At 37.4% G+C, this 22,417-nt stretch overlaps 1 protein-coding gene across 5 annotated transcripts in view; it reads right to left on the bottom strand.

Moving 5' to 3' along the window:
• Positions 1 to 2,997: 2,997 nt before the first annotated feature.
• Kdm4c (lysine demethylase 4C) overlaps positions 2,998 to 22,417 on the bottom strand; it is a 181,863-nt gene continuing 162,443 nt past the window's right edge. For 4 of the 5 annotated variants that reach the window (XM_032902651.1, XM_032902645.1, XM_032902657.1 and 1 more), the window contains 3 exons: positions 17,126 to 17,245; positions 8,910 to 9,002; positions 2,998 to 4,048 (listed from right to left, as the gene is read on the bottom strand). In XM_032902651.1, coding sequence (XP_032758542.1) covers positions 3,872 to 4,048; positions 8,910 to 9,002; positions 17,126 to 17,245 — 390 coding nt within the window. In that variant the 3' untranslated portion in view covers positions 2,998 to 3,871. Of the gene's footprint in view, positions 4,049 to 8,072; positions 8,749 to 8,866; positions 9,003 to 17,125; positions 17,246 to 22,417 lie in introns of those variants that run through there. The other variant, XM_032902640.1, reaches the window with a different exon arrangement.

Below are 22,417 nucleotides of genomic sequence, written 5' to 3' on the forward strand. Positions count from 1 at the left end.
AAAATCAGAGACAAGGCTGTACACTCTTCCCCTATCAATTCAACACAGTAATTGAAGTTCTAGCTAGAACAGTAAACAACTAAAGGAAATCCAGTGGATTCAAATTGGAAAGGAAGTAGTCAAAGTATTGATATTTGCGGATGAAATGATAGTATACATAAGTGACCCCCAAAAATCTACCGGAGGGATCTTACAACAGATAAACACCTTCAGCAAAGTGGCTAGATACAAACTTACCTAAAAAAAAAAAGACTAAAATCAGTAGCCCTCCTTTATACAAATGATAAATGGGCTGAGAAAGAAATCAGAGAAACAACACCCTTCATGATAGCTACAAATAATATAAAATATCTGGTGTAAGTCTAAGTAAGCAAGTTAAAGACTTTGTATGAAAAGAGCTTTAAGTCTCTGAAGAAAGAAACAGGATTATCTTTGAGTTAATGGGGCAGCTGACATATCCAAAATGGAGGCTGTTTCACTTCAGACTCCTTTTCCTAAGTAAAATCTAAAAGTAGCACTTGCATCCTGCCTACTTTCTCTTACAAGATTTTGTGCTGTGTCTATAACTAGTGGGAATTAATAACATATTCTGAGGAGTCAAGTGGTATTTCAACAGATGTTTTGTCTCGATTTCTCTCTAGATGAATTAAAAACAAAAATTCAACTGACAATGATCATGCTGCTCTCATTTCAAGCACACATAAAGAATTAAATATTGTGAAATATGCCAACCAGTTTTACTAAGCTCTTAACCTGTAGAAAAATGACTTGCAATTAGTGTTACATTAGAATTGTCACAGCTAAGCAATTTATAAATCAGTAGGAGGACTTTAACTGATTTTGTGCTACATGCACACACTGAACATGCACTTAGTGCAATACACAGGAATTAAAATTACAATTAAAGTGTCAGACAGTAAGGGAAAAGTTTTAATGTTCTGTCTAGTGAGAGAGCCAATAGCTAGTTTATGAAGAATACAGTGAACACAAGTCTTATCTGTGCCCAGGACTTTGCAAAGGCTGTTCTGGCTTATAGAAACATTATTTAAATGAGACCAAAAGAGAAAACTATATTTGAGATCATGCAAGAATTTGCACATTTTCCCACTGTGGCAGTCAATCTGAAATTTTGCTGTCAGGAAAACTTGTACACAACAAATGATCCTAATTAGATTAACTCCTCTTAATGTCTTACACTATTGTGAAAGTTCATTTCCATTTAAAACCCAAAAGACAGAAAATTCAAGCCTGATAACTTTATAAAATAAATCCATAATACCAGCAGAAAAGGTTGAATGAAATGTGAAATTAGGTTTGTGTGCTTTCTCTAGCTTTGAGGTCATCCCATGAGTCACTCCAGAAAATGAGAACTGTTTGAATTGTGGCTGTCACGTACTTCACTCTCTCTCCCCAGTAACAGAAGACACTGTACCCTTTGCCCTGAAATGGTTGAAATGTCCAGTCAATCCATGATTTTGGGTGACTCCTCACATAGCATATGGGAGATTTCATGGAGACTCCTCACATGGGGACTGAAATGAACTTCATCTGGGCCCACCTGCTCGCTTGTCTCTATAGTTATTTTGAGACTATACCCAGGATAGCTCATAGAGAGCCACTTGAAGCAGTTGTGAGTTAAACCCAGCATAAGTCAGCCAACTTCAAAAGCTATCGGCAAACTAAATGTTGCCATTGCCGCAGGTGAATGAAAATGAATACTCATTTATTCTGTGTGCTTTGGGATCATCTTTCCTTTCCTCATTTGTCTTTCACTCATTTGTAAAATGAAGGATGTAACTGAGACTATGAAAGTTCACTCCATATTGAAGGGACTCAGACAATTAAAGTTCTAGAAGTTGGGGCAACATCTTAGCTAGCGCTGGAAATGTGCTGATACTTTCTTTTCAGTGACACCGTCATGAAGGTATTCAGCTATAAAAGGAGGACCTAAAAGCATGGGCCACAAAATGTGTTAAGTGTTCCCCAATAACTGTTTTTCTCTGCTTTTGAATTTTGGAGACTAAGTTTTCCCTATCGACTAGACAGGAATAGTCCTGCCTCAGCCTATTGTGTGATAAGACTTTTCCTGGGAAGATGCAACAGGCACACACATTTCTTATACCATATCCATCTCCATCATGTACACATATACATATCATATGCACACATACATGCGAGCACCATCCAAGAAAGGGAATCCACAATAGACCAATGTATAGGACTTGGCTATCCAATGAGTTTTGTGGAGTTTTTTAAGAACAGTATAGGTGAGGGTTATTTAAAAGAGAGATGACTCAAAAGCAGCTTTATAATCGAAACATTTCGAACCTGAAACTCTGCACAGCTTGCACGTAGGTAGTCCTGTGATACTCTGTTAGCAATTCTTGTAGGCTCTGCCCAACAGTTAACTAGCAATAGCCAGGTAGGGGTCTGGCTTGCTATAAAAGGAGTTTGTTCCCTTCAATCCTCTCTGCCCCTCTTCATGTGTTCCTGTAGGTCTCTTCCCTTCTTTCTCTCCTCTCTTTCTGTCCCTTTGTTCCCTTTCCCACACTCCCTTCTCATCCCTCTATGCCCCCAAATAAACTTCATTCTATAGTAGACCCATGGTCCTATGACTGGTACCTGTGGGGGCGTGAGGGAGTGGGGGCGAAGGATGCCTCAGCATGGGCCTGCTGAGGCAACCCCTCCCACTGCATTAGTAAATGTATGGTGCTCTCCTTTGTATCTTGGTTGGTCAAAGTCTACTTGCCAAGCTAGTAAGGGGCCTTTGAAAACCTTCCCAGTTTCTGCTTTTACAGACATGCAAAAGCAGACTTCTGTTTACCTCCGAAGTTTCATGAGCAGCCCCTCCTTTGGGGGCGGGGGTATTTTAATTTAGAGAAAATTGACAGGCAACGATCTCCCAAATAATGAGACTAGGGTATGCACCACCACACCTTCCCGAGAGCTCATTATCTACTGGCTTAAACTTGAACAAATGAGCAAAGACAGAAGACAGCACAGGAGAAAACAGATTTTAATTTTTAAATACTAATACATTTCCAGGCTGCTTTGGAAAGAAAAATCATGTTACATTAGTTTAAAAGTATGCATTAAGTATATTTCTTTAAACTCTAATTTTTACAAACACATAATGAAAGAAATATATATTTTATAAATATCTATTCTGAACAGGAATTATGAAGTGTTCAAAATATCAGGCCAAGATTTTTCCTCTGTAAATATATAAAATTCCCATATACTTCATATGAATTCCTCTTCAAGAGCAAAAAATTTCCTCTTATAAAGGTCAACTCAGTTTTCAGACACAATCAAAAGTAATAATATAAAAAAATGGAAAAGTTCTGTACAAGGGGATAGAGATAGCACACAGGTAAATCCCATTACCATACATGCCATTTGTGTTTTAAAAATGTTTTATAAAAACTGCCACTTAAAACAAATATGAGTGAGAATCTTTCCCTGGCTGTGGAAAATATATAAATTATCACCCTACCTCTAGGGTGATGAGGCTTCCACTGAAGGAGTTGGGGCAAAGGAGCCTCCATATATGTTCCCTGAGGAGGGACCTGAGCCAAAGAGAGGGAACAACCTCTTTTCAGGCAGGAGTTTTATCTAGTGGGCCATTCACTGCTATTTCCTTTCACGTAGTAATATTCTTTGGGGTCAAACAAATGACTGAGGGATGATCAGATTACAGAAGCAAGTAATAGGTCTCTTCTTGGTTGCTTGGTAATCAAATCCTAGAAGCCTGATTTATTACCAATACCACAGAAGCACCCATCCACGGGTCCCAGTGCATACCCCAAGGCTGTCCCTTTGTCTTCCCTCTTCTGGTCTGAGCTGCACCGTGGCTGTTGCATGTTAGCAACTACTGTCTCTTCTGACATTTCTTCTGGAAAGAACTCTTCAGGAAAGTACGATACACAGGATCATCCACATACTCATTCTTGAGCCTGGAGCTCAGCACTCTTTGCCTCTTTCTCTCCCCTTGGATTACATCTGCTCCATAAAATGTGTCTTCAAATCGCATGTCGGAGGCTGTGGACTAAATGCAGGAATATATTGAGTAAAGAAACACTAGACACAGAGGGGTAGGGAAGAGAGGCTGGGGATCTATCACAGGGTAGAAGGAACCTACCACCAAGCTTACTCCTCCTCATTAGCTAGTTCTTACCCATGCCATATGGCAGAGATGTGTGGCTCAATTTAGTCCCAATTTCTTTATCCTGATTGAGGGAGCTTCCCCAAATAAAAACAAAATTAAACTCTTCTCATATTGAGTCTGCTGTAAATAAAAACTCCAAAAAAAGAAGTGTTGTCATTAGAAACTAATTGACTAGAATGTGAGGAAGTACTGTGGTGAGATTAAAATGATCTAGACCTAATAATAGCTCATCAATAGTTCTAGCCCCTCAGAATAGCCATCTATGCCTTCCCATTTCTGTGTAGCAAGTAACATGATGTGACTCACAGATAAAAAACTTTTTGGAATCCATTAACAGAACACTGACTCCCAACAATCCCAAAGCCAATGGTGTCATCAGATAGCATCTTGGGCCTATAGCAAACTTTCCCCATCGTGTTATAGTGACCGCTAATGTACATTAAACTCACTGAGGTACTTACTTTGTCCTAAAAACTATAAAGTCTCGTGAAATAGCTTCTATATAAGAATATGAAATTTTAGTTACCATAAATCTATGTTCTTGAGTCATAGTCACGTCCTTTTAGAATGGTAGCTGCAAATTTTACTTTAACACTTGCTTAGTCACTATGTCCACTTGGCTTCTACCCCAACGAGCCTGTCTTTTGGGGGATGGAGGGGAGTGTCAGCAGTTATTCTTAATTCTTTGTTCCTTCAGCCTTTCTCCACTTCCTTGAAGCTAGTGTGGTTAAATCTCTAGTTCCCAAGTCTTATAGCAGTTCTGTGTTGATTAACTATTTCACTGGCTACCTGCTTGCTCATTTTTGATGGTTCAGACTTCACTGTCTTAACTATCTGTTCAACTTTGGGGCCTTTGATCCATATTCTTGGCATCAATACCTGTACGGGATGATGACTGGATTTCTCACTCTAGCATAGATCTCTTACATCAAGACCTGCATGTACCCCTGCCCAATAAGTACATTAGATAATCTGATTCAGATGTACTCCAAATTATTCTGTATAAAATGAAACTAAAAGACTTCCTCCATGGCTGCCCATCTTAAATTTCTTAAATGCCAATACCACGCTCATCTGTATAATTATTTATCAAAACTTTAATGGTACTGTGGATCCCTCTTATTATTCCCATCCTTCCTGGAGCCCTCCATAGACTTGAAATAGCCATGATCCTGATGTAGGTTCTCTACCTTCTCCATTTGAACCACTACAACAAATGCAGCAGCAGTCCCACTCTATCTCACATTTAACACCTAGAAAAAAAAAAGAGCTCTCTAGAAACACACTAATTAAATAATTAAAGAGGGCTACTAATTAAATAATTAAAGAGATGTATCTATCTCTAATATTATCTTCTACCTGCCTCCAAGAATATCTGAACATTCCCAAGGCCGGAGTTTTACAACCTAGCACATCCTACTTCCTTCTTTCAGAAGATTAGATTTTATATTATGAGCCACATATCAGTTTTCTGTCTGGGATAGTTTTTCTTCCATGGAAGAGTCTCTTCCACAGTAAAGCTGGAGTTTCCTGAGCCCTGAGCATGAATGCAGGGATAATCAATGTTCTTCCCATTGGGTGTTTCTTAAGGTAAAAGATATTAGGAACTATAAACTAAATGTTGTATGTCCCAACACTAAAGAACAGGTGTGGACCTCAGAAACTCTTCAGTAAGTGATTAGTGAAAAGTATAAACTATGCTGAGATACTCAGGTAAAAATAAACCTAGAGTCTACACTAAAACACCAAATTTCATTCCTGATTTCCTAGGCTATTTTGTAATCTACAATATGTTCTCCACTGGAAAGAGGTATGAATTCTAACAATAGCAAGGACTAGAATACCTGAGGTTGATAACAGAGTAGATAAACTGTTACTCTTTTAGGAGTTGAAAACACATGGTCCATTGTGAGGAAGAGAGGGAAGGGAACAGACAGAAGGAAGCTTGAAATTTGGAAAGATTTCAAGTTGGCAGATGCATATATTTTCTGCCTACCAGCTCATGAGGCTAATCTATGGTTTCCCAAGAGAGTGCCTTATTTCATTTGGGCAGGAAATTTAGAATTGTGAGTTGGCTGGATCTTTCTGTCATCAGGAAGAAACATTTTGTTTCAGTAACTCTTAGAAAGCACCTCCTCTGACTTATATTTCACTTTTTTAAGTGCTAAAGTTACCAAAGGAAGGAATAAAACATCCATGAAAGTGTTGTTACTGTGTGGAAATAGCAGAAGTCAGCCTCTTAAACACAATAGTAAAGTCAATTTACCAGCAGCTCTAGTTAATTATGCAATGGTTGCCATGGTTACTCTATGAGACAATAAAAGGTAATGGGGCTATTTCTTAAAAGAGTACAAAAGAGCCCAGCACAGTCATTACGCAGTTGGTTGGCTCTCTTAAAACATTTCTCCCCAAGCCAGAATAATCTGAGGGAGGCAAAGTCACTAAAACATGAAATTTTGATGATAAATGTTGTTTATCAATCTTCCTCAAACCAAAAAGTTTTCTAAGTATAAACTATCTATTAATGAGTATTCAATTAGATTTGACTCTCCAACTGGAAGAGTACGAGACAACCTACCTGAAGGCAAGTTACTGACTGAAGAGTGTAGCAGTCCTTGATCTAGTAATAAAAGTGGCAAGGGCTGTAGCTCCAAGATACTATTTTTTACTGGCCTTAGCTGCTGGGTATACTGGACTGCATTCAGTGTATTTTACTTGACTGTTTTATTAAAGTTAAAGTACTCTCAGAGAAGTTGGGCATGTGGCAAATGCTCATCATCCTGGCATGTAGGAAGGGCATGAGGAAGACCAGGAACTCAAAGAAATCCTCGGCCTCTTAGTTAATTAAAGTCCAGCCTAGCTCACATGTGGATCTGTTTCAAAACAGAAATAAAACAAAAAAAAAACTCAGAGGGGAAGAACATATTGAGAATTAATACACATCACAAAATGACACTCAGAAGACTTGTTCAAAAAAAATAGCCAAGAAGGCATCATAGAATCAAGACCATTTCTACTATGGAATAAAGAGATTTTATCTGTTTAGAGAAGAAAGTGAACTTATAAAAAACATGAATGTGAAATTTCTAAGAATCAATTTAGTATGCACACACCAGCTATACATATCAGAAAACTAAGAGACATTCAGAAGGCTTCCTAATGTATTCCCTATCCAAATGTTTAGGGGCTAATAAAAGTTAAAAACATCAAAACAAAACAGGGAGAGTAGAGGTGAGCCAATGGAAGATAAGGATATATACAGAGGGGCAGCCATCTCTAAACAATTTCAGGTTTTCTTGAGAGACTTTACTGTTTAAAAAAATAGTTATTGTTAGTTTACGTGTATGAGTGTTTGCCCTTAGAGGTTGGATACACTGGATTCTGGAGTCATCAATACTTGTGAGTTACCATGTGGATGTGAGTGTAGAAAACCAAACCCAGGTTCTCTGTAAGACTGGTATGGAACAGTAGTGCCATCCTCTAGTTCTAGGTTTCAAGATCGTAAAACCTACTGACAAGTTACCCAGGTTTCAGGAACATTTGTTTCTGTAATTGGTGCATTTAATTTTCTCTTTGCTCACAGGTATTATCATTTTCTTTTTTAACTAGAATGTTCTCAAGAGTGCATACAGGTCTCCTAAGTACCCTACATTTCAGTGGGTGAACAGCAGCACTGACACTGTATCTTGTCCTCTCCTTACTTTTAAAGTCCTTCCTCTGAAAGTGAAGCTGAGAGGGAATGGGTTCCCTGCAGTCAGGATCTCACCTGACAACAGAGAAACTGACATTTAATTCACAACTTAAGCCCTTGGTTTTCAAAAATGACTAATGTATCATAACTCTGTCTCTGTATGAAAAAAATTCAACTTTATTCAGAAAATTAATTTCTCTGTTGAAATTTGTTATTTCAGAGAGATGCTATGACTCCAAATGAATAAACCAGACTTAATTTTAATTCAGCTAAATACTTTATAATACAATAGTATGAAACCTACATTATTATGAATTACATTTAAAAATAATTTAAGTTTAGGCCACCCATATTTATTTATCATTTAGTGGCATGCACTGGACTTGGCAAAAAATATATGTACATACACATGTATACTTATAACTCTTTTATTATTCCCACTACCAATAATCTGGCTTTGTTATGTTTTTATGAAAGTGAGAGCTTAGACACAAACATCAGTGAATGTGTTACACAGAACCTCATCAATACATAAGATTACTAGAGACCATTGTCTAATGCTACCTCTTTAATCTATTGTTGAATTTTTTCTTTTAATGTAATTTTCACTAACAGAGAGTAAACACCTTAATATTATATTTCTTTACCCCCAGAGTTTTATATAGAGGACAGATTTAGTAACTATGACTGTGTGTCAATAAATTTTAATACAAAGTACTGCCATTTGATCTCATTAGAAGTAAACTATGTACACAATCATTTTCCTGTTTCATGTTGGAGACTTGCATTCATCAGGTTACAACAAGGGAAAAGTTAGTATGGCTTTCTTCGAAATTAACCAGAAGCCAAGGTTGTTTTAGGCTTGGGAAAGCATAGAGAATGAGGAGTTGGGTTGGGGATTTAGCTCAGTGGTAGAGTGCTTGACTAGCATGCGCAAGGCCCTGGGTTCGGTACCCAGCTCCAAAAAAAAAAAAAAAAAAAAAAAAAAAGAGAGAGAATGAGGAGTTAACGGGAATGGGTCTGTACGTAGCATTTGTCATTGGCACTTACAAAACGAGCCTTTACTCTCTTGGGTAACTCTTCATCTAAGGTGTATATGTCTTCTCTCTTCATTGCTATCTGGGATCCATCTTCAAATTCAACCTAAAGAAACAAAAGGCATTGTGATATGTATAAAACCAAACAAGTACTGACCATTTTTTACAGAGTTCCAAATAACTATGGGGGAGCGCAGTAGGAAGCAGGGAAATAAAGGACTGCCAGCAGAGAAAATGAGCCAAAGTCAGGGTTATTAGAAGATCATTTTCTTACCCGACTAAGATCACAGCAAGCTGAGAAACAGCAAGATTGTTGAACTGGGCAGACAAAATATGAGCTATGAAATCTTTAAAACCTCAAAACAAACTAAGAAAAATGAGGGCTGATCAGATAAATTTATCTGAAAAGTGGCAAATCCTGCATTAAGATGGGCTCATGTCTTATAAACAGAAATTATTTGAAGAAAAACATCCTATAGAAATTAGAAAAGGTATTTGAGAACTGTACATCAGACAGCAATATCCAGAACACCTAAAGAACTACAAACATTGAAAAACAACAGATACCAAACCAAGTTAAAAAAAAAAAAAAAAAAGCCCAAATCATTAGTAAATGGGCTAATAAAATGAATAGATTACCCTCAGAAGAAATACAAATGTACAATAAATGCTTGAAAAATTGTTCAATATTCTGAGCTATCAGGAAAATGCAAATTAAAACTGGTCTGAAATTCTTGCTACAGTTAGAATGGCTATTATCCTATTATCAAATAAACAAAGAACAACAGATGCTAGGAGGATGTGGAGAAAGCAGGGGAATGCTCTGCTTGATGGGTATATAGACCTTATACACTACAGGTAGAGCTCTACACTAGTACAGCCCCTGTGGAAATCAGTATAGAGGCTCCTTACAAAAGTAGAAACAGGGGGTTGGGGATTTAGCTCAGTGGTAGAGCGCTTGCCTAGCAAGCACAAGGCCTGGGTTCGGTCCCCAGCTCCGAAAAAAAGAAAAGAAAAAAAAAAAAAAAAGTAGAAACAGAACTACGATATAATCTATGTATACCATTTTGTGGTGCATCTCTGAAGGACTAAGTCAACATATCTCCGAGATATTTGCACATCGATGTTTATTTCTATATTTATTCAAATTATCAGGGAAATGGAACCACACTACATATATCCACCAGTAAACAAAGAAAATGAGGCAAGCATATAACGAATTTATTCATCATGAACAAAATAGAATTATGTCATTTCCAGAAGAATGGATGAAACTGGACATTATTCTGTTAAGCAAAGAAACTCAGACCCCGCCCCCCAAAGACACATATTAGATATTGTCTTTCATATGTAGATTTAATTTTTTATTTATGTCTGGTGTCTGAGAGTTGATATGTTGAAAGGGAACCTTAACAGGTAAAGATGATATGTTAAGGGAATCGGGGAGAAAGGGCAATGGAATCCACAGCAATGTAAAACCAGAAGGGAGTTATCTGAGTTGTAAAAATGGAAGCCAGGGATGGAGGAGCAGAGTGGAAGAACAAAGTGAATTGGAATATCTCCATGAATGGCATAATAAAATCCATTACTTGTGTGCTAACTTTAAAAGGCAATTTAAAAATAGAAAGTTAAGAGTTAGTGCTCTATGAAAACTTAAAGGTTTTTATCTGGGAAGATTACTAATATAAACAAAAAAACACCACTTCTTCCTCAGAGTTGAAACACTTGTCCCGAGCACTACAGTTGCACACGCTCTGTACATTGTCCAGGTGTGCATCTCTGAGTTGTCATACAGTGCAAGAAGTTGTTGCTCTGATGAGGATGATCCATGCTCTGCTTGATGGGTATAGCTATATGTTATAAGAAGTCATTTCATTACTATGTTCCTTTGGTAGGCTAGGAGTAACAGTCTTTTCCCTAGGCTCATGGAATATCTAGTCTCAGGTTTTTGATATGGGTTCTATCTCATAGAGCAGGTCTTAAGTCCAATTTAAAAGTATTCAGTTACTCCCCTAACATTTGTGCCATTATCATAACAGAGTATTTTTACAGGAGGCTGTTGCTGTAAATTACAGGGCGATAGCTGGATGCTATTTTTTTAAGAGCTAGTTGAGGCTTTATTTTGGAAAATACAATTAAGTTGGGTTTGAGTGGAAGGCAAGGGCCAGAAGCTATCCCAGATAGGACATTCCTCCCAAGGTTGGCCAGAGGGTTAGGGTTGATCCTCGATCAGGTGGGTCTCTTGTTCCCCCTATTCTGCCATATTAGCTGTCTCCGCTGTGAGCCCTGAGTAGCTGTTGGTACACAGGCTGGCAGAAACTTCAGTGGCCATTCATTGGGAAAGATACCAAACCCAGCTTTCATTATCGGTCTCAATCTTATTCATGAGCACAGCTTGGGTGTGAATAAACAAACCAGACCCCTGGGCAGAGCTGGAGCCCAGCTGGGAGGGAGCTCATTCTACAGCTAAAACCAGAGCTAGTGAGTGTGTCATAAGCTGAGCTCATTACTCCTGAGTGATCTTCATATGGATACGCAGTGTTGCATCTCAGACTCTAGCCTGTTCTCCTGCCCTCTAGCAGCTTGTAGTTAAGTGGTGATCTTAATGTCAAGTGCCAGCTTGCCGTTCATCAGTTCTTGGTGCTCTTAAACCTGCCTGGCTATACATTGCTGAGCTCTTTGTAGGGCAGCCTCTAGCTCACCCAACTTGGCACTGGCATCCTTAATGGCCACCTCCTCACATTGCTCAGCATCAGCAATGCAGCCTCCAGAGTTGCCCTCTGGCCAATGATTTTGACACTGTTAGTTGCACTCATGTATGAATGGCTGCTAAAGGTCCAGGGACTGGAGGTGCACATCTTGTAGGATTTCTGAGTCGCACTGATGGACATGGTCACACCTGGAGTGAAGGCAGTGAGGGGAAGTTGAAGGTTTGAGAGTGAGCTGAGCAGCTGCTTATAGGATCTCGCTGGATGATATTTATAATTACTTTTCTCCTCTTGGTAAATTTTTCTTATGATGAATATGTAATGTTCTTCTCTTTAATCTTTTACAATCTATTTTGTATTTTTGACATCTTGACTATAATATATCTCTCGGAAATTTCTTGGCATGATTCAAAGGCCTTTAGATTTTTATTTCAGTTTGCTCTTCTCTCTGCGGGAGTCTTAGGTATGACCCTGTGAACACATTCCAGGGCTCTTGAGTAACAAATATGTCAGGATTATAATGTCAGGACAATGTTCTTTTCTTTTCTTTGTTTCTTTTATTTTACACAGGACTTAATTTCATATTGTTCCAATTTTGTCTTCTATTCTTGATATTCATTCTTTCACTTGGTTTTGTCTGTGGATTATGTACACAGTACATTGTATTGTGTTTTGTGTTGAGGAACCTGTATTAAGGTAGCAATCCACCATGATGATGGCTTTCTGAACTTGGCACAAAAATGGGGGACGTTCTTGGGGGGAGGGGGTTCCCTATCTGCCTCTGACTGGAGAGTGTTCCTGTACACAAGTGGCTGGTGTTATCTGAAAGTGACCTTGTACAGAGCTCTCCACAAGATTACATACCTAAGCATGCACATCCTCCTCTGGCTTCCTGCCTGCATGATAATTAGGTGCTGTATTATAACCAATCAGTCTTTCCTGTTTGCTTTATGCCACGATCAATTAGGCCTTTCCATTCATATCCATAAAGAAAGCCCTCATATACCCTACTCTTGAAATAATAAACTAAACCTATTTCATTATAGTCTCTGGAGGTCATTTTACTATATTCACTGCCATCTGAACCCTGCTCTTGGTCTCTGCTCCCTTTGTACTCTCAGGTTGGTGGTGAATAGCCTCCTGGGAGAAAAGAGGAGCAGGTAACATAGATTTGCTCACTCATTTCTTGCATTTCTCTTTGACTTTTTCCTTGAGCTTTTTTTTCCCCAACTGCTCACTTTTTCCCATTTTATTAAGTTTCATCTCTAGGTCTGGAACTGCTTTTCTTAAGTTCTCTGTTCAGCCACTGAGTGTTTGCATAGGTAAGACCCTGAAATCTATTCTAGCATTTCAGCTATGCCATTACCTATGGGTTTTGATATTGATGGGTTGCAATGGCTTTTAATGTTAATATACTATTGAGATGTCAGAGTGGCTTATTTTGATATTATTGCATTTTGTACATCTGCTGAGATGAATGTGTCCTCTAGTCTTTCTTTACTTCCCCTCTCTTTCCCTCTTTCTGTTTGTTTCATGTAAGTCTTCTTGGTGAGCTTTTATTTGATTAGGTTTATATTCCTCTGGGAGGAGCCTGACTATAGTTAACAGGAAAAAAATTATTAGCAACCCCCTGCAGTAAAAGAAAATTATGTACTTTACTTATATTCTATAGGGTTCTAAAACAGAAGCACTAGTATAATTTGCCATTGTGTGTTCCTGTCAAATCCCAGCTGATTTTACTTTTATCTGTAGATTTATTGTTTGAGAATACTTGTACCTGCAGATGAGCTAAGTCAGGTTTACTGGCTTCTTATGTTCTCCAGTGATTGCTCATCTAGCCAGTGCCTATACATTTTATGTATCTTTCAAACTAGTCATTCCAGGGTATTGGTAAAGAATCAGAGTAACAGATCCTGTTGCAGAACTTCAGTCACAGAACCCAGAGCTAGCATAGCCTCAGTCATCTCTTTAATATACCATAAAAAGCTTTCATAATTATTACTATTTTTCCAAATTCAAATAGACCTCTAGTTCACAGCAGGTAAATGTCACAAGTGTGTGAAAGCACAGTATCTTTTAAAAGAAAGACATATTCAACTTTCTTATGTTAGTAAAATAACGACAACTAATCCTGAAATTTTTTGTAGACCTTAGGAAACTTAGAGAAAGTCCATGATCCTGGCCTAGCTGAGGCCTGGATAGTGGGAACTCAAGAATCATTCCAACAACAGTTTTTTGTTTTGTTTTGTTTTTTTTTAAGAAGAAAACAAAATTGGTGGGATAAGTAGACATTTGATATGTTGCAACTCTTAAGTCTCTGAGGATTTAGAACCTCCAGCTATTTTGACTTTCTGTATTTTTCACTTTTAATAGAATATAGTGGTACTTCAAAAGTCCAAAGATGAGTCAAATCATGCAATGGTTCTTTGACATCAAAAAAATAGATGAAAGCACACATTATACATGTTTTTGTTTTCATTTACATCCATGTACTACTAAAGTAAGATGAAGCTTTACAACAGGTCTAATCAGGCTGTGGTCACAAAAATACTTTGTTGCTACTGCCTAGAAGGCTGAGAATAAAAATAAGGTTCATCCTGGCCTTTTTTACTTTCAAGATGGCTCCCTTAGTATCAAAGTAGGCAAGGTGTCTTCTCATTTATACATTTGATAACATAGCTTTAACTATCTGTGACTACTTTCTTTTGTTTTATGTCATTTGGAAACTTTAAAAGAAGACAACTTTGCTAAAACAATACTGGCTGTCTTAGTTTTTCTAAGTCTCAAAACAGGCAAACTTTACTACAAGCATGGACAGCTGTTTCCTCTCACTGGGACAGAGAAAAGAGTAACCGACTCTTGTTTCTATCAGTTGTACGCTCTTATAAACTATGACAAAATATGTTCTTCCCCTTAAAATAGTTAAAATTTGTTCACCGAGGTATCTCGTTTCCTTATTTGAACACTAGGAGTTAATAAATCCTATTTTGCAGAACTATTGTGAGAAGAAAATATATATATATACAAACACACAAACATATACTCACATACACATACAATCACATAAACAGACATAAGCACACACACATACTACAGACACACATATACAGAGATGCTCTCAAACTTACATACACAAATATACACAGATACATATAGCCACATATATACATAAACATATACAGATACAAATATGAACACAAAGAGCCACATCAATCCACATAAACACAGATACACATAACCACAAACATACACAACATGCACACAGACCCATACATTCATAGACACACACAAACATACACAGATTTAGCATATTACTGTGTGCCTGATATTTATATCTTTGCACTTTAATGAATATCTGGTTTATTCTATGTGAAGCTAAAAGACAGAAAGCACAAAGCAGTCTCAAAGGGCACTTGGTTTAATGAGGAATTTTATACTACTTGTAATTAAAGAGATACTTTTAATACCAGCTTTAACTTTCACTAACTCCATATTTATGGCTGCAATTTTATGTTCCTGGGCTAACACAGTGAGTACTAATTAGCCTGCATTTTCATATGTGATACTTTTATATAGCAATGAGCTTTGTTACATAGCTTCACTATTGCTCTTTTTATTTTTTTTTTTTTTTTATTTATTTTTTATTTTTTTTTTTTTTTTTTTTTTTTTCGGAGCAGGGGACCAAACCCAGGGCCTTGCGCTTCCTAGGCAAGCGCTCTACCACTGAGCTAAATCCCCAACCTCACTATTGCTCTTTTTAAAATGATACTTTGTTTTTGAATGCTATATTAATACTTTCTCAAGGAATCTTCAGTATTATCCAGAGGTTTACTTAATTATGCTCAATCTGCTGCAAAGATGCTGTGGTACTTACCCCATTATACATAACCCTAAAATGCATATGCTGAAATCAAAACAACTTGGGAAGGCAAGATTTTATTTCATTTCACTTCCGCACTACAGTCCATTAGTGAAGGAAGTCAGGGCAGAACCTCAAGGCAGGAACTAAAACAGGGACCATGAAGAATTGGAGAATCACTACTTACTGGTTTCCTTAGCCTGTTTTCTTATACAAGTCTATCTGCAGAGGAATGGCACACACACAATAAGCTAGGCTCCCATCCACCAACCACTAATTAAAAAGATGTGCCCTAGATTGCCTACAACCCAGTCTCATGGAAACATTTTCTGAATTGAGGATCTTCTTCCCTGATAACTCTAGTTCTTATCAACATGACCAAAAACTCGCCAGAATACCAACTCCTGTGGGATTTCCTAGACCATGAAAAAGTGTTCTCATTTTTTCTAGACTTCTTTGAGCATCTTTAATTACATTTTGTTCTAATTTCTGGTACCCTATCTTGTAATGTATTCTTCCTTTTAAGCCCTTGGCAGTTGGTTAAGTTCCTTTTCGCAAACCAGTGTCTTATTATTCTTAAGCTGTTTTGCAGCTGAATCTTCTGTTTTCCCTGTTTTACTATACCATTTATACTAGAATGTTGATTTGTTACAAATCTGTTGCTTCAGTGAGGAATAGAAATGCACGTGTACTGCATGTTGTTTCCATTTTCTGAGTTGAACTCAACCTTAATTCAGATAAAAATATAAAATTCCTGTTTAGTTATCATATAGAATTCCCTAGAGAACAGGATATACACTTGATAATTTTACCTTTTCCTAAACAACTATTTCTTTAAACTTGAGTGGATGACAACTGTAAGTTCCTTACAACATATATCAATGTTCCTCTACTGACTTAGTTTTATCTGAGATGCCTGGATTATGCTTCTCTACCCAAGGAAATCAAGTAAGGGGCTGCTGGTTGAACATCCATCACAAAGTTAATACAAAAGTAATATATAACACTGTATCAACTTGACAAATGAATGTTATATCCATACGTACATACAAATATCCATCCATCCATCAGTCTGTCCGTCCGTCCGTCCATCTGTCTGTCTGTCTGTCTGATTCCTATACTTCTGGGCCTTGCACATGCAAAGTAAGTGCTCTACTGCTGAGCTATAATAATCCAAGCTCCATGTTCTGGCTTAAGGTGAGATAAACCAACTTTCATAATAAAAACACAGGGGAGGGCTGGAGCAATGGCTCAGTTATTAAGAGTGTTGACTGTTCTTCTAGAAGTCCTGAGTTCAAATCCCAGTAACCACAACCATCTATAATGGGATCTGATGCCCTCTTCTGGTGTGTCTGAAGACAGCTACAGTATACTTATATCTAATAAATAAATAAATATATCTAGAAAACACAAGGAAAATGGCCTACTATCTAGCAGTTGAACCATATACTGAACTACCATTTACCAATTGTTAGATATTCTCAGGCAACTAAATTGTAAGTTGAAACCCAGGCTGCTAGACATTGACATTTTGCCTCTCTCACAAAATAAAAGGAAAAGCACAAAATTCATGTGTCTTTTTCACCCATAGTACACTTATGTTATCTCCTTCTGGTATCTCCTGTCCATCTCATCAAGCACCACAGAGAGAGCAGCACCCACCTGATACATGTACGCAACATTTGATCCAAGATACTTTGCTCCATAGAGTTTACCATCAGGCCATTTGACTTGGATGACTTCTCCCTCTGCAGGAGGGCCCAGCTTCACACAGTTTCGGCTCTGTGGAATTAATGGAAAGGCATTTAAGGCAAGTGCCTAAATAAATACATTTGAAACTTAACAAGTGATGAACTCTTGTTCCTGTGTTTTATGGATTATTATCTTGATTGGGTGTTCAGGAAAGAAATATGAGGTAAAGGAGCACTTAAAAGTTTAGCCTGTATTATTAAGTTGCAGGAACCCCATAAGGGAAGCATGAAAACAAAACAACAACAAAAAGGCAGTCAGCACTTTACACTTGCTATTGGACAAAGAATTGTCAAGGCAAAAGTTCAAATAATAAATACAAAGTACTTTGCCTGAGAGGAAGAGACCAGCTAGGATTCATTATACCTAACATTTTTGTAGCAATCTGCAATTACCAAAGTGCTTCAGCATAGATATGACTTGATCTGTCTACTCTTTTAAATTAGACAGACTTTTTACATAATATTTTCATGTATTCTTTGAGAATTTCAAAAAAATGTATTTTTTAATCACATTTACCCTCCTCCACAAATCTTTCTGGATCTATTCTGCTTTCTGATTCATTCAACATTAGAGATCTTTTTAACACCATGAAGTCAAAATTGTGTTGCTTAACTTATGTTGGGTGTGGAGACTGTACTGAAGTATGGTTGATCTACCAGGGGTCACACCATTAAAGAAAACTACTCCATCACAGCAGCTATTAATTACCAATAGATACTGAGCCGGGGGTAGGACTATATGTCCACCACCCCAACCCACACTGAGATCATATGAAGTGGCAAATTATATATATATATATATGTGTGTGTGTGTGTGTGTGTGTGTGTGTGTGTGTGTGTGTGTGTGCGCGCGCGTGTGTGTGTACACATATATATACACATACATGTATATATAGATACTATATTTATACTATAAATCTATACATATTAAATTATATATCTATTTTTTTAAAAAGATTTATTCATTTATTATATATAAGTACACTGTAGCTATCTTCAGATACACCAGAAGAAGGCATTGGATCTCTTTACAGATGGTTGTGAGCCACCATGTGGTTGCTGGGAATTGAACTCATGACCTCTGGAAGAGCAGTCGGGTGCTCTTAACCGCTGAGCCATCTCTCCAGCCCTATATATCTATTTTACTAACAACAATACTGAGTCTCCAAGGAGTACCTCTGTCATAAATAAAGCTGAATGTCAGTCAGGCAGCACGGAAAAGGCAAGGGATGAAAGGGACATGACACTTGGGGCAGGTGGGTTGTATCCTGCTTCAGTTACCTTGCAAGAACTATTTGTTTCCAATCATGAATGTTCTTGCATTGGTATCTGTTAAGTGAGCTAGATACTGTATCTACAGGTATACTAGTGGTCCACAAATATTACTGAAAGTTTTCTGTCTTCTGCTGTTTTATTTCATGTCCCTCGGCTCTAAGATAATTGTAAGCAAAATCCCCAATGGGATTCATTCTGAAAGCTAACTTCTACCAAGAGGATATATGTGTCAAATAATAAAATATGCTCAGGGAGTTTATCAGTCTGACTGAAAGAAATGTATATTTGACAAATGAAGCTATAAATGCTGCCTGAAAATATTGTGATTTAAATGAAAGACACATCAGACATATTTGGTTGTTTACAACTAAAGACACATCACATACTTCTTTTTATTATTAATAAAGTGGTCATTTTATTGTCATTAAGGACTAAGTAGGAAAGGCACAGATGTTCATTGTTGTAATTGGAGACTGAAGGAAAAATAAAAACATTTTATGTTAAAAATAAACTAAAGCAATGACTACTAAACAAGCCCTACAACAGACACTAAAAGGATTACTTCAACTGAAAAGGGTAAACACATGCAAGAAGTCATAGGACAAAATGAACAGCAGGACACATAATAATGAGGTCCAAGAAAACAGGAATGACAGGAACAGACACTCCTTAACTGAATACTGTTTCAATTCTTCAACAAACCACGCAGACTAACAGACTGAATTAGAAAACAACATTCATATTTTTGCTTCCTCCAGAAAGCAAAAATAACATCAATGACAGAGAGCACCTTAGGGTAAAAGCATGGAAAAAGGTATTCCAAAGAAATGGGACTGAGAAACGAGCAGGCATAGCTATTCTAATCTCCAAGAAAAATAGACTTCAAATAAAAACTAGTGAGAAGGCATAAGGAGGAACAGTTGATTTTTAGTAAAAGAAAAACTCACCAACAGGATATTACAATTCTAAGTCTACATACACCAAAACACAGGGCATCAAATTTCATAAAGAAAACATTAGATCTAAAAACCATAGACTGACTCCCAACACATTGACTGTGGAAGGCGTCAATACCTCACTTGAACCAGTAGATAGGTAATCAAAACATAATAAAGAAACTCTGCCACTCTCTGATATGATTCAAATGGTTCTAACTAATAGCTACAGAGCATTCCATCCAAAAACTAAGTAGCTCATAAAATGTTCTCCAAAATTAACTTCATGGTAGAAAACAAGGCAAGTCTTAATAAAGATGAAAAGAGTAAAATAGCACCAAGAGTTCTAGTAGACCACAATGGGATAATGCTGGGTATCAACACCAATAGGAATTATAGAAAGTACACAAACTCCAGGAAGCTAAACAATACACTACTGAATGACAATTAGGTCAAAGAAAAACAAAAATCAAGAGAAAAAATTATAAAATCTTCCTATACATGAATGAAAATACCAAAATCAATGGGGTACGGAGGCCTAACAGGAAAGTTTATAGCAGAGTATACATGAAAAAATTTAGAGATCACTAATTAACAATTTAGTGATGCAACAAAAGCCTGTAGAAAACAGAACAAATAACAATATATTTTTTCAAAATCAAGGCTAAAATTCATGGCATAGAAATGAAGAAAAATAATACAAAGAAGCAAAGAGGTAGTTCTTTGAAAATATTAACAATCCAGGCTTGGTGGTATGTGTGTTTAATTCTAACACAGAAACAAAGGTAGGCATATTTCTCTGACATTGAGGCCAGTCTGGTCAACGTACTGAGTTCCAGGGCAGCGAAGACTATAAAGTGATCTGCTATCTACAAAAAGACCAAGAAATAATAAAATAAGAGAAAAGTTATATAGCCAGATATATATCTAAATTAACCAAAAGAAGAGAATCCACATTAAAACTGCAGATAAAGTGGGAGACATTATTACAGATAGGAGTAAACTCATGGAATTGTAAGGACATGCTTTAAAAAAAATCTGTATTCTATCAAATTGGAAGACCTTAAAGGAATGGATAAGCACGCACAAGTGTAGATGGTTCAGTACTTCTTAGAAGGGAGAACGAAATACTCACAGGAGGAAACATGGAGACAAAGTATAGAGCAAAGACTGCCACACATGGGGATCTATCCCACATGGAGAAGGTAGAGAAAGGAGTGAGGTAGCTGAGGATTTTGCAACCGCAGAGGAAGAACACAATATCAAGCAACCAGATAACCCAGAGCTCCCAGGGACTAAACCACAAACCAAAGAGTACACATGGAGCGACCCATGTCTGCACCTGCAAATGAAGCAGACGATGACCTTGCAGGGCATCAATAGAATGAGAGGCCCTTGAAACTGTGAAGGCTTGCCCCAGTATAGGGGTATAACAGGGCAGGGAGGTGGGACAGGGCAGGGCAGATGGATGGGTGGAGGAGCACTCTCATTGAGGCAGGAGGTGAGGGGCTTGATTGGGAGCTTCCGGAGGGGAAACTGGAAAGGGGGATAATATTTGAAATGTAGATAAATAAAATATCTAGAAAAAAAAAAAGAGGCCACAATGTTGGGCAGGTATAGGAGAAATGAATCTGATCGGAAAGAAATCAAGGGAGTGGATGAATATGATCAAAACACATTGTACAAAATTCTCAGAGTCAATAAAAAAATTAAAACAAAGGAAAATGTTTCCAAAGATTATAAGAAAATATATAAAAAGTCCTCAAAACATGTGAGGCCTATAAATTGGGGGATTTATTTTGTAGAAATCAGAGATTTATTTTTTCCTCTCAAAACACTCAGACCACATCACCCTCTGTGACATGTGGGAATCCTACGATGGGACCCACGTAAGAACACAAAGTCTGTAGGGCTGCAGAGGTATGTGAGTCAGGTGATTCGCTTTAAACATTCTACAATTTAAGAGCAATTATATGACTGTATGTATAATGTGAAAGAGTTCTTTCTCAATGTAGACTTAAAGTTCTTATTGTGTTCTAAGAGCAAAGAAACTATTTCATTGCAAAGTTATATGCATTGAAACCTTAACTAATGTATTTTTCAGGTACTGTTTAGACCCTCTGACGTTATTTACCTTCAGACATAAAAAGATGTTTGTCACTTGCTATACTCTAGAGATATGTACACCCAACTAAAATCTACCAAAGACATGGGTGTCTGGACCTGCCAGTAAGCTGGTAGCGTGTATATTAAACATATGTGACAATTAAGACAAACAGTAATCCCACTCAAGAGTGAATTTATGGTTATGACTGAGGTAAGACACTGATCTGGAGTAATTCATACTACACAGTAAGCAAAGTCAGGGAATGGGATTTTATTAATTAAAGAGAAAAGACCAACTGCAAGTCTTTAGTTGAATTTAGTAGAACTGTAGGGTCTGAGGACTCTTATTCAGAGCTTTGAAAATGTTCCCTAACTCCTCCATTGTTGGTGGGATTGCAAACTGGTAAAACCACTCTGGAAATAAGTCTAGAGGTTCCTCAGAAAATTGGACATTCCACTACCCGAGGACCCAACTATACCTCTCCTGGGCATATACCCAAAAGCTGATCCAACATACAACAAAGACACATGCTCCACTATGTTCATAGCAGCCTATTTTATAATAGCCAGAAGCTGGAAAGAACCCAGATGCCCTTCAATAGAGGAATGGATACAGAAAATGTGGTACATCTATATAATGGTATAGATCAAAAACAATGACGTCATGAAATTCATAGGCAAATGGATTGAACTAGAAAATATCAACCTGAGTGAGGTAATCCAATCACAGAAAAACATACATGGTATGTACTCAGTGATAAGTAGATATTAGCCCAAAAGCTCAAATTACCCAAGATGCAATCAACAGACCACATGAAGCTCAAGAATAAGGATGAACAAAGTGTGGATGCTTCACTCCTTCTTAAAAGGGAGAAAAAGGGGGGGAT

This window comes from Rattus rattus, chromosome 1, assembly GCF_011064425.1.
Source record: "Rattus rattus isolate New Zealand chromosome 1, Rrattus_CSIRO_v1, whole genome shotgun sequence".
NCBI lineage: Eukaryota > Metazoa > Chordata > Mammalia > Rodentia > Muridae > Rattus > Rattus rattus.